The sequence below is a fragment of the Pristis pectinata genome, chromosome 3 (genome assembly GCF_009764475.1).
Source record: "Pristis pectinata isolate sPriPec2 chromosome 3, sPriPec2.1.pri, whole genome shotgun sequence".
Classification (NCBI taxonomy): Eukaryota; Metazoa; Chordata; class Chondrichthyes; order Rhinopristiformes; family Pristidae; genus Pristis; species Pristis pectinata.
Genome location: NC_067407.1, coordinates 30,462,106 through 30,475,432, shown reverse-complemented (window position 1 = coordinate 30,475,432; position 13,327 = coordinate 30,462,106). Strand labels below are relative to the sequence as shown.

The window sequence follows — 13,327 nt, the reverse complement described above, 5'->3', positions numbered from 1 at the left end:
TTCTTGAGCACTCTTAATGCAGCCCACACAATATCAACCTCTGTCCGCCTTCAGTATCAACTAGCCTGTCCTCTTCAATACACAATTCAACATATTCTTGCCATCATCTTCTTCCTTCAGTTAGGTAAATTATCTTATTCATGCCTTCAGCAAGAACACATAACTCATAGTGAATCAAGAAGTGACTAAGATTCCTGACCCAGGATGCTGGGGAACCTAAGACTGTGCTGAACTTTTCAAACAAACTGTAAACTGGAAAGGAAATGCTGAAGTACTTGTTAACACAAACACAAGCTTCTCTTCTGGACTCCTGCAATATAACAATGTCACCAAAGTTATAAGTCATTACATAGAAAGCAAGATGCAGCAAAATCTGCCCTTAACAGGCATTTGTAAGTGTAAATGTCAGGAGGAATACTTATTAGCAACTTTAAACTGCTGATAAACTCAAACTTTTGTCCATGTAGGTAAGTTTCTTGTGCTAATGGTTGGACATCAAACATTCCTCTATTGGACAAACAAGGTGGAGATGGTATAATCAAAAGAGGAGGTAGCATTGATCAAATTTATCACAGGTGTGATTTTTGGATTATAAGTAAAGAGGGCACAGAGAGAGGGGAAACTTGCAGATAGCTGTTGACAGATCATGCTGAGTGGTGGCCACGGTGACTTCTGTCTAAAATCACCTAGAATTAAAGATTAAATAATATTTGGAGTTAAAGGGTAGCCTGCAAGGGAACTGCAAACAGAATTGACCACCAAAGAAGGAGATTCCAGGTGTTACAGTTAGAGGTTAAAGTGCAGAATACACAGATCCTATTAGATTAGAACAGTTTAGAGTATTTTTTTATATCATACCTTTAATAATCTTATGTGACGTCTTGTGTCATTGTTGGTGTTTAGTTGGGTTTTTAATAAACTTTTTGAAAGAAGTGTGTGACATGTTGTTCTGTGAGCCGTAACTAATTTTCCCCACACAGACAGGTTCAAGCCAAACTCGGAGGATAACTGTAGACTTTGATTCCTCTCTAAACTTTCTAATCACCAAATTACTTTTTCCTTTCGCAAGTTCATCCAAACAAAAAACAGTATTGCCTCTTCTATCCTAATGGCTCTAATCTTAGGTCTTTCACCTGAGCTCATTGTTCAATCTTATGTTCACACTTTCACATTTGGAGTAGCTAAGGTTTATAAATGGTGGAGTTTGGCTAGGATAGCACTGCACTCGTCAATTTAAGATGGCAGAAGTATGGATGAGAGATTCACCAACAGATCTGGTGAAGCATGGGTGGAAATGTACAATATGATAAAAGGCAGAAGTGGGAAGATTTTGTGATGAAGAGGGAAAAAGATGTGGAGAGGTAGAGTTGAGTTCAATACATATGTGATGTTGCCAAGATGAAATGTGGGGTAGTGATAGATCCTAGTGGTACTTGAGTAGCAATGATTTGGGGGATAGAAAAAAAGTAATTACTTGACTGTGACTAGTATGAGGAGAACCAAACGATCAACCTAATTAATTGAATAATAGAGGCACTGGACAAGGGTGATATGGTCGACTGTCACCAAATTACTTGATGTATATTCTGAAGATAAGGTAAGATATCTTTATTAGTCACATGTACATCGAAACACACAGTGAAATACATCTTTTTGTGTAGTGTTCTGGGGGCAGCCGGCAAATGTCGCCACGCTTCCGGCACCAACATAGCATGCCCCACAACTTCCTAATCTGTACGTTTTTGGAATATGGGAGGAAACAGGAGCACCCAGAGAAAACCCACGCAGACATGGGGAGAACATACGGGGAGACTGTAGCATTGCTGAGAAGGACAAGGAGAAATAGTGCACCATGCTCACATTAGTAGGGAATGTAAACTGTGACTTTGACCAGTGCCATTTCAATGCTATGTTAAGGACAGAAATCCAATTGGAGAGATTTGCAGGAATAATCACCAAAACCACTCAACTGCAGATTGTATCATACAGGAAGTGTATCCAGCCAGTTTTGGATAGACATCTGCATGTTACAGCAGAATTCGCCAGGAACTCTGATGCATTCCTTGCCCAACCAAATAGTACTCAGGTGAATTATATTCCCCTACTAAGATCAACTAATACAATGCAAAGCAGATGTAAAATCTGGGATCTACCAGTCCTTATAGCTCTTTTTCTCGGCTTAGCCAGATGGCCTGTAATGTGCCGATGGCTGGCGCTAGTTGTAGAGAACTGTAGCTAGCTGCAGTGTATAACTCAGACATTTGATTTAGTGTAAGTTATAACTTAAGTGCATTTTATATATTAATATATATGTAATACTATTATTAAATAAATGCATCTAAATGTATCTAACAGTTTTGTTTTACATTTAGATGAACCCACATCAAACCTACAGAATCCTCACCATTGTATGTACAACAAGCTGCGGCAGCAAAAGTTATAGGGTAAATCATGTGATAACTTATTTTGTCTAAGACAAAATCCTGAAGTGGATCTCTGTATTTCCATTAACGTTACAGATTATTATTAACTGAACAACAACCTGAAAAACTAAGGAAAATTTAAGGGCATATCATGACCTCCTGTGGCCTTGTTCAGTGAATGGAAGTGATTATTTAATTACCTTGGGGGTCCTTAAACTATGTTGTAAGTAACATTTGAAATAAAATTCTGATTACAATTCTATGATTAGATTAAAACCTTACTTAGGACTTCAGAAATGTCAATTAATGAGAAATAAAATGGACAGCTCTTTTTCAAAAAGCTTTGAGATATCCAGTTAAACAATATTGCTATTAGGTCTTCCTATTCGAAATTTTTACAAAGTTTCAATTGTTAGTCTTGACATAGAGTTTTTTTCACAGGAAATAACTTATTAGACCAGATAAGTACACCATTAACTATCAACTGATGAAGAATACAAGGGCTGATTCTATGTTTTGCCATGGAGCAGGTTATACAAATAGTGCATCGTGAAAGTTAATGGCACGGTATATATTTGAATTAATTTCCGACAAGAAGCACAGTGGTAAATGGTCACATTACAAATTGGAGCACTGTAAGGGGAGATTAGTTTTACATTCAGTCTAGTTAACAAAGAAGTCAGTTACCCAAACAATAGCAGTTTTACTCAGATTTTTAACCATGCCTTCTCTCTTGGGACTCCCCATTTCACAGCAGCAGTTCCTTCTTATCAAACATAGCTATATTTGTTAATCAGAAGAAGTTGTAGAAAGGGGATATGGTTAAGTTTCCTGGCACTAAGATTCTTGTAGGAAACCTGTACGGAAAATGTCATCGAGTGCGGGAGGGGACCAAACTGGCAATAATTGGATAATAATTGATACAACTGTTAGTTTGAATGGGGTAGACAGGGAAAAACAGTACACAATTGCAGTAGGAAATGTTCTTTTAATGTTGCGGTTGAGCTACACTTTGTCTGTGTAGCTCTTTCTGTGATTTAGAATGCATGATCACAGTCACTAGAGTGTACTATTTCTCAGCATTGACATCAGGATGAGGACCTTTTTAAATTTATAATATTACCAGAATTTGTGACTGACTTTTCTTTCATTTCCCTTTGCCTTTCGCAGTATAATAATTAAAGAATCTACTGACATAGCTGAGGAACTGTTGCAGCTCCGAGTGGTACATCATCTCATGATTGCCATGGGGAACCTGGAATATGCTGACAGCCAAAAACAAGCTTGCTTGGCAGTGGAAGTAAGCATTTATGGGAATATATTTTCAAATCTGTACTGTAGTCAGAATGATTACCAGCAATTGCGAAATTCTGACAAGCAAGCCTAATGCTGGGCAAAGATAACTGCTACTGTTGTGAAATCAGTGGAGGTTTAGTGTAGAGGTGATCCCTTTTTCCAGTAATTATACAGTATTATGTTCCTAAGTGGTAAAACATGTTTTATTGGTTGCACAGTATTATTTGACCTTGCATTTGAAAAATTGTGGAAGTCAAAGGCTGCTAGTGTCCTTGCAGCAAGAGGAATTGACAGCAAAGACAAAAACAATACCTAGACTTAAGGAAACCAGTATATAACAGCATCATCCTAGCTTCCAGCAGACCATGAATTCAGACTCAAAATGGTCATCACTGAATTGCACATTTAAAGAATGGAAGCCATTATAGTTTATAAGTACATTTGAATTGCGCAGTGCCGCATGTGTGAAAAATCTATAACCTTAACAATCCTGGGATGGGTTAGCAATTTGAAAAATTTAATAGATAGTCAAAATCTTTTTTTCCCATGGTAGGGGTATCAAAACAAGAGGGCATAGATTTAAGGTGAGAGGAAGGAGTTTTGGGGATCTGAAGGGTAGGTTTTTTTACGCAGAGAGAGGTTGATATGACAGAATAAATGCGTGATACATTTTAGGATGGAGAGAACACTAGTGTCCTCCACACCATCCTGTCCAATTCAAAAAGCAATAAGTACTATCACATCGGCAACATTCAGTCAAAATACACAAGTATTTTTGTTGTATATTCTTACAACAAAAATACTTGTGTAAATAAATACAGCTATTAACTGACAGTATAATATCTTATTTACATAATACTGCCCCAAAGCAAAATTAATCTACAATTTTGCTTTAGGAAACACTTAGAAGCTACAACAGGTGAACAGGCAATTCAGCTCAATGTCTCCTTGTTATACTTTATTCTCATATGAGCAAATTAGCCTAATGCCATTTAACTATGATTGTTTCTGTATCCCTTCTAACCAATCTAATCTTGAATGTTGAATGTTAACTCTGTGTGCCTCAACCATTAACTATGAGAATGAATTTTGAAGTTACACAATTGAAGTAATTGATTCTTGGTTTCTGTTATAAATTGCTTAACCATAAAACTTCACTCTTCAATTAGAATCAAACTGCTTCCATTCACTCTGTCACATCCTTGCATAATTTTATACACCATCATATTGCTCGTGAATCTGCATTGTTCCAACAAATACTCTCAACTTCACGAAGTCTTCCTATTTATATTTGCTCATGCCAGACAGTAACCAAGTTAATCTACTTTATCACTTCACTAAAACCTGGATAGACTTGCTAATGTATGGAGTTCAATAATGCACCAAATACTCTCATTGAGGTGTTAAGGTTTTGTAGGTCTTCTCATCACCTCAGGACATAGCAAAGCATTTCATACCCATTGATGGTTCTAAACAATACAGAGAATGTGGCAGCCAATGTGCACAAAAAAGATGAGATAAGTGACAAAGTTGTACTCTTGACTGTGTTTTGTTAGCCAAAAATACTGTTTTTACTGTGTGAATTGTGCAATGGATCTTTTACTTCCATCTGAGGTGACAGACAGGATCTTGATTTAACAACCAAATACTGCAAATAAGTGTCAGCTTAGGTTCATCTTTATCTATTTGCTTTTATATTCTTTAACTCTTGACATCATCTAGAATTTTCCTAAATTATTTTTCATACCTTGAAGTAAGGTCCTGACTTCAGTTTTATTTATTATTTATGATATATCCCCAAAGACTTCCACAGCACTGAGTCTAATCCACTTAATCTATAAAAGTAAACTAATTGTCATTGAATTCCATCCTGTGCTTTATTCATTCTTTTCCTCCTTTCATAACCATCCAGTTGTAGCTTTTGATCTAAAGTGTTAGCTATTTTATGCTGTTACTGTATTGTCTATACATTTCACATTCTCCCTAGTTGTTCATACAAATCAACAATTTTAAAAAATGAATAGAATTAGTACCCCTGGGGGGCACTTCAAAAAATATTGCCCTTATTTTTGTCATTTTGTCTCTATTATCCATTTTTAATCCAGTTTATTATCCTCTTCCCAATTCTGCATTTGTTGACTTTCTCTCTGATAATGTCACATGGTATCTACATCAAGCATCACCAGTTTAGAAATAGAATCGGCTGGTTAGAACTAATTTTCTCTCCATCTTGGTACAGACAAAAATTCATTCTTAAAAGAGGCAATAGTAAGGTAACCGGCCAGTAACTATGGCTCAGCTTTTCTTTATAAAAATTATTTACAACATTAAACATTCTCTGGTCTTCTGGCAAATATTAATAGAATAGACCATTGAAATATGGATTTATAAGATTTATTCAATTTTTTTGGATTCACGGGGATATAGGCAGGCTAAATGAATGGGAAAGGAGATAACAGATAGGATATATGTGGAAAAATGCAACATCATCCATCTCAGTAGAAAGGCAGAGTATCTTCTAAATGATGAGAGACTGAAAAGTGTTGGTGTTTAGAGGGATCTGGGTGTCCTTATACACAAATCACTGAAAGTTAATGTGCAGGTAAAGCAAGCAATTTTGGGTTTTATTGTAAGAAAATCTGAGTACAAGAGTAAACATATCTTACTGCAATTGCATCTTATTGGCTACCTGCAATGCACTCCCCTGTAGCTGTGACAATTGACTCTCTATTCTGTTATTGTTTTTACCCTGTACTACAATGCACTGTGTAATGAATTGATCTGTATGAATGGTATGCAAGACAAGTTTTTCACTGTACCTTGGTAAAAGTGATGGTAATAAACCAATACCAATACCTTGGTGAAACTGCACTTTAAATATTGTGTATAGATTTGGTCTCCGTACCAAAAAAGGAAGGATGTACTTGGGACAGAGAGAGTGCAACTAAGATTCCCCAGTTTAATTCCTGTGATGGGATATTTGTTCTTTGAGGAGAGATTGAGCAGACTCAGCCTGTACTCTCTGAAGTTTGGAATGATAAGAGATGTTATCATTGAGAAGTACAAAGTTTTTATGGGGTTTGACAAGGTACAAAGAGGGGTGAAGTTTACCCTGGGTGGGATGTCTAAAATCAGTAATATCATTTTTCCAAATAAGGGTTTGGCTATTTAGGACAAAGATGAAAAGAAATTTCTTCATTCAGACGATAGTGCATTTTCAGTATTCTTTACATAAGAGTCCTCTGGAGGTTCAGCCCTTGAGCTTAGTTAGTACAATGATTGATGGATTTTTAGATATTTGGAGAATCAAGGAATATGTGCCTATACTTGAAAAAGGTATTGAAGTAAAAGATCAGCCATGATCTTATTGAATGTTAGAGCAGGTGCAAGTAGCTGAATGGCCTACTCCTATTTCTTGAATAAAGAATAAGAAAAAGAATATTGGAATTTCAAATGGAAGATTAGTTGATTGAAGGATGTTCTGAATTATAACTAATTTTGTTCCTCACCCATTCCAGTTACACAGTTCATTCTAACCTCAAAATGCGTCAGGAAATTCTAATGCAATTAACATGTGAAGTCACGAAAAAAGAAACTAACTGCAATCAGTAAAATCCCATAGAAAAAGAGTCACAACAAAGTGAATGCTCTTAAGAACATAGCAAACATAGAAATGTTTTATGACACATTTTATTTTGAAAAGAAGCATTTACAAATGCATGATCCTCCACTTGAAGCGTGACAGAGAGAACTTTCATTACATGGTTTTAAAAATAATTTCATAATGTTCATTATGTTTACAAAATAATGAGAAACTATACATCTCATTTTCAGTACCTGATTCATACATTTCCGGTTGTGGAAGAACATGTACGAAAAGCCATGGGAGAACCATTTTATGAATTGTATATGGTAATTCTTTAATCAACTTCATTATATTAGCATGACAGCAATAGTTGATTTTTTTGCCATCACCTTTCTATAGTTATACTTTTTAAAAAAATATATAAAAATTTACTGCTATCTAGTGAACAAATTGTTTCATAAATAGCAACTGCTTTCAAAGTCTCATTTGTAATACATATTCTGTTAACTACCCCTTAGCTTAACTATCTCTAAATTGGTGAATGGTCAGGGACAGGATGGCATGACTGCAGAAGATGCAAGTAGAGAGATCCAGAAGATAGTTCCGTAGGAGTCTCAGCCCTTACCCTTGTCAATAGGTAGAAGGTTCTTGCTGTTGGAAACACAGTTAAATAGCTGTGAGATGACATTTGATGAGGAGGAAATGTATACTGGTTTAACTCAGTTCTCCTATGAGGAATAATATGAGAAAAGAAGTTTGATAGTTTTGGCATATTTCTCACTCCAGATCAAATATTACTTCCTCTCCTTCCTTAAGGTTTCCCCAATCCCTTCAAAAGCCCCAGCTGTTGACCTTCAGTCCTCCTAATTGCCTGGGATCTTCTCCAAGAGTCCCTGGTTTTAGCCTGCTGCTGGGTTTCTTATGACCACCATTACCCATGATCCTTCTGTACTAGGCTGTGAATTAGATCAGTCCGCAGATGGGAATGGAACAAAAAGAGAGCAAGGTCTTACCATGAAATTTTGTAAGACCTCCATATCCCTTGTCATGCTGGGTTTTTCCGAATTTTAACCTTGCCTCCCCTTAAATATCAGATTTGGGACATGGAAACAAAACCCAACCTAACTAACAAAGTTACTCAGTGAAGAGTGGATTAAAGAATGAAGCCATATTGGAAAGAAAGAGAGAGATCAATTCAGTAATACAAAGAATTGAACTCTGCTGATAAATTGAGGCCACCTCATAAATAAAATTATCAACTATACCATATGCGATACCAATGTCCAGGGAGCACTGGAACTGGAATATTGACTGCCAGCAGTCAATATGTTGTTAGGTCATGGTTGCATTTTGGTGTTGTGTCTAGTGGAAATTTAGTTTTCAATTAATCTATATTCAATGCATAAAATGAAGCAACACACAAAATGCTGGAGGAACTCAGTGGGGCAGGCAGCATCTATGGAGGGAAATGGATAGTCGACGTTTTGGGCCAAGACTCTTCCTCAGGACTGGAAAGAGGGGAGGTAACCAGTATAAAAGGATGGGGGGAGGGGTTGGAGCGAGAGCTGGTGGGTGATTGGCAAATCCAGGTGAGGGGGGGGAAGAGAGGCAGGTGGTTTGGGCAGGGGGGGAAGTGGAATGATGTAAGAAGCTGGGAGGTGATAGGTAGAAGTAACAAAGGGCTGAAGAAGATGGAATCTGATAGGAGAGGACAGTGGACCATTGAATAAAGGGAAGGAGAAGAGGGGAGAGAGGGGAACCAGAGAGAAGAATGTGTGGGTGATGGGCAGATCAAGAGGGTGGGGGAAGGGAAAGAGATGGGGTATAAGGGCCATTGGGATGGGGGGGGGGGGAGGGAAACACAGAGGAGTGTAACCAGAAGTTGGAGAAATTGATGTTCACGCCGTCAGGTTGGAGACTACCAAGGCGGAATATGAGGTGCCGGTCCTCTAACTGGTGGATCGCTTTGTTGAGCACCTTTGCTCTGTCCACTGCAAAAGCTAGGACCTCCTGGTGGCCAGCCATCTTAATTCAACTTCCCATTCCCACACTGACAAGTCTGTCCACGGCCTCTTCTACTGCCAAATTGAGGCCAGACGCAGATTAGAGATTTGGAACTTATGAAGGAACCTGGCCGTCAGCCTCTTCACTCATTATCCAGTGACACTGAGCACCGGGTGTAGCTATGGATCCTTGGTATTCGGTGTTTTTTGAGAACCTACATTTAAAGATTAGTTTCATGAATAAAACTGATTGTAGCAGAGTTTAATGTGTTTTATGCCTATAATACAAACCCTGAGGACAAGACATGGCCATGAAGTACTTTCAGATGGCACAGTGCCTAGAGATATTACTTCTTTAACTAGTAGTGTATTGGGTATCAGGTATAATAACAGATAACAAAATAACTTGTAATATGTAACAGTAAGTACTAATAAAGAAATCTTATCCTACTCAATGCAGTCAGTGGGTACGCTCATTGAAACTAAACATGCAACGATGATAAAATCATAGTAATAAATGCATTGTTTTGTGGATAGTAATTAGTTTTAAAAAATGGGACACTGGATAGTGTAGAGGTCTGCTTGGATATAAAATTAATTCTGAACCTGACCTGAGAACTCATTATTTTCTCTGTACCCAACTATTGCCATAAATAGAACAATCTCAACATTCTATTCACATTTTTTTAATATATTCATTCAAGGGATGTGGGCTTCGCAGGCTGTGCTAGCATTTAATTCCCCATCTCTAGTTTCTCTTAAGAAGGTGGTGGTGAGCTGCCTTCTTGAAGTGTGGGTATATCCACGACACTGTTAGGGAGAGGCTTCCAGGATTTTAACCCAGCAACTGATATATAATTCCAAGTCTGGATGGTGTGTAACTTGGTGGGCAAATTGCAGGTGGTGGTGTTCCCGTGCTCTTGCTGCCTTTGTCCTTCTTGCTGGTAGAGATTGTGGTTTTGGAAGGTATTATCTAAGGAGTCTTGGTGACTTGCTGCAGCGCAAGCTGTATGGTACAAACTGCTGCAACTGTGCATCAGTGGTGGAGTGAGTGAATGGTTGTGAATAGGGTGCCTATCAAGCAGGCTGCTATGTCCTGTGTGGTGAAGAGCTATTTGAGTGTTGTTGAAGCAGCACTCATCCAGGCAAATGGAGAGCATTCCTTCACACTCCTAACTTGAGTCCTGCAGATGGGGAGTTAGGAGGTGAGTTATTCACCACAGCATTCCTAGCCTCTGACTTACTCTTGTAGCCACATAGTGTACATGGCTATTCCAGTTCGGTTCCTGGTCAATGGTAACCCCCATGATACAGATAGTAGTGGATTCAGTGATGGTAATGCCATTTGAATGTGAGGAGTGATAGTGTGATGATATTATGCAAATCATTATGGCATTGCCAGGCCATCATGGTGTATATTAACACATATGTTTTCTTGAAAAATATACCTGACCCTAACCTTATGACATATGTTTGGGTTCGAGTGGAATCAATTCAGATAGCCAGGCACTCAGCAGTGTGGTGCAGATGATGACAGTACACAAGTCAACTTGATGACAGAATATTAAGACAAATTAGCATATTCTGATATATTTGCAGTGCATGATAACCTCTTAAAACAAAATGGTAAGTTTGAGTTGGGTTTCAATATGATAATATATTTTAGATCTGACAGCACTGTGCACCACTCAAGCTATTTAAGGAACCATTTCTAAACTTAAAAAATACAGCCTAAATTTTTATATGGCTCTTGGAAATACAGAAATTTCATCTTTATAAAACAGTTGAAATAAGTAGCCATAACCAAGAGCTCTTTTGTATTTTGTAATCTTGTATTTTTCAAATTAATACAGAAAAATCCAGAGAATATGTACTTGAAAATGGACTCGATCCAAGCTGCCGTTTTGGTTGAGAACAAAGTCAATATTCCAGGATGTAAGGCAGTGTTAATTTTCCACTTTAGAAATACTGAAAATTAAATTTACATGTTTTATCATTTGAACAATTGCTTTAAAATGTTGTTTTACCCCAGCAGCTGAAGTAGAAGCAGAATAACCAAGCTGTCTGCAGCAGCACAAGATGAAGCTATTTTTAAGCAAAAAGTGTCATAGTAAAATTGTTCTGAATTTATTACATTTTCAAACAAACATCAAGGACAAAGAATGAAAGTGCTTGGATTATTTCAAGATCTTTTTCATTCCATCGTAAAACATAGTAGGAATTCATTTCACTGACAATGGAATGCATCATCAATCATCAAGCAATGGCAGTTGAACTGCTTTTAACAACGTGAAACTTCATTGGTCTAAGTCCACCTCTTTATACGAACAGAATTAGCAACATTCAGTATTTATTAATTACAAACCACTATTTTTGCAAAATGTATAAATACATTTTCTGGCTTCACTACACATTATATGATTCTTGTATTTCAACCTGCTAATAAAATTGTGCAATCCTTGGTGAACATTAACTGTCAACCCTGCCTTCTGATTTGGCACACCGCCAACAGAAAAGCAAATAGTTTATTCGTGGTTTCTAATTTTTCAAATTAATTCTGGCTGAGGAAGTAGTTTTGCCCTGCAAAATCCCTAGCTGCTAAAAGCAATGAGTTGTACTACGTTAGTCTAGGAGGGAAGCACACTGGATGAGCAAATTGCACTATTTGCATTATATGTATTTTTCTTTAGAGTTAAGAGCATTCCTGTTCCTTGCAGCTTTCAATTAATAAAATTCTTACCTTTCTGTTACTATCCACAATTCACCTTTTGAGTTCAACTCCCATCCCTGAAAATTGAGCATGAAATCTAGCCTGACACTCCTGTGTAGTAATTTCAAATTACTACTCAAAGGTAGTAATTTCAGGATTACTGCCTGTGCCAAGTGACAGTGGGTATAGGAATAGAATGAGGAGGAGGTTAAATGTGTGGCTGAGGGATTGGAGTAAGGAACAGGGATTCACATTTCTGGATCATTGGGGCCTCTTTTGGGGCAGGTATTCCCTGTACAAAGAGGACGGGTTGCATTTGAATCCCAGGGGAACCAATATCCTGGCGGGGAGGTTTGCTAGGGCTACTGGGGGGAGTTTAAACTAGATTTGTTGGGAGGTGGGATCTGAACTGGAGAGACTGGGGAAGAGGTGTTTGGCTCTCAAATAGAGAAAGCTAATAGTAGGTACGAGAGGGAGGATAGAGAAGGGACGTGCTCAGACTGGTTTGAGACGTGTCTATTTTAAAGCAAGAAGTATTGTGAACAAGGCGGATGAGCTTAGAGCTTGGATAAATACTTGGATGCTACGATGTGGTGGCCATTACAGAGACTTGGATGGCTCAGGGACTGGAATGGTTGCTTCAAGTGCCAGGTTTTAGATGTTTCAGAAAGGACAGGGAGGGAGGCAAAAGAGGTGGGGGAGTGGCACTGTTGATCAGAGATAGTGTCATGGCTGCAGAAAAGGTGGACGTCATGGAGGGACTGTCTACGGAGTCTCTGTGGGTGGAGGTTAGGAACAGGAAGTGGTCAATAACTCTACTGGGTGTTTTTTATAGGCCGCCCAATAGTAACAGGGATATTGAGCAGATAGGGAAGCAGATCCTAGAAAGGTGTGATAATAACAGAGTTGTTATGATGGGAGATTTTAATTTCCCAAACATCGATTGGCATCTCCAGACAGTGAGGGGTTTGGATGGGGTGGAGTTTGTTAACTGTGTTCAGGAAGGATTCTTGACACAATATGTAGATAGGCCTACAAGAGGAGAGACTGTGCTTGATTTGGTATTGGGAAATGAACCTGGTCAGGTGTCAGACCTCTCAGTGGGTGACCATTTTGGAGATAGTGATCATAATTCTATCTCCTTTACGATAGCACTGGAGAGCAATAGGAACAGACAGACTAGAAAGGCGTTTACTTGGAGTAAAGGGAATTAGGAGGCTCTCAGGCAGAAAATTGGAAGATTAAATTGGGAACAGATGTTCTTAGGGAAAAGTACAAAAGAAATGTGGCAAATATTCAGGGGATATTT

At 38.1% G+C, this 13,327-nt stretch overlaps 1 protein-coding gene across 1 annotated transcript in view; it reads left to right on the top strand.

Annotated features, from left to right (window-relative positions):
* Positions 1–11,630, top strand: part of armh1 (armadillo like helical domain containing 1) — a 33,958-nt gene extending 22,328 nt beyond the window's left edge. Inside the window, 5 exon segments of the mRNA XM_052010653.1 lie at positions 2,375–2,444; positions 3,594–3,723; positions 7,554–7,631; positions 11,162–11,243; positions 11,341–11,630. Of these exon segments, the coding sequence (XP_051866613.1) occupies positions 2,375–2,444; positions 3,594–3,723; positions 7,554–7,631; positions 11,162–11,243; positions 11,341–11,363 (383 nt within the window). The 3' untranslated portion in view covers positions 11,364–11,630.
* The last annotated feature ends 1,697 nt before the right edge of the window (positions 11,631–13,327 follow it).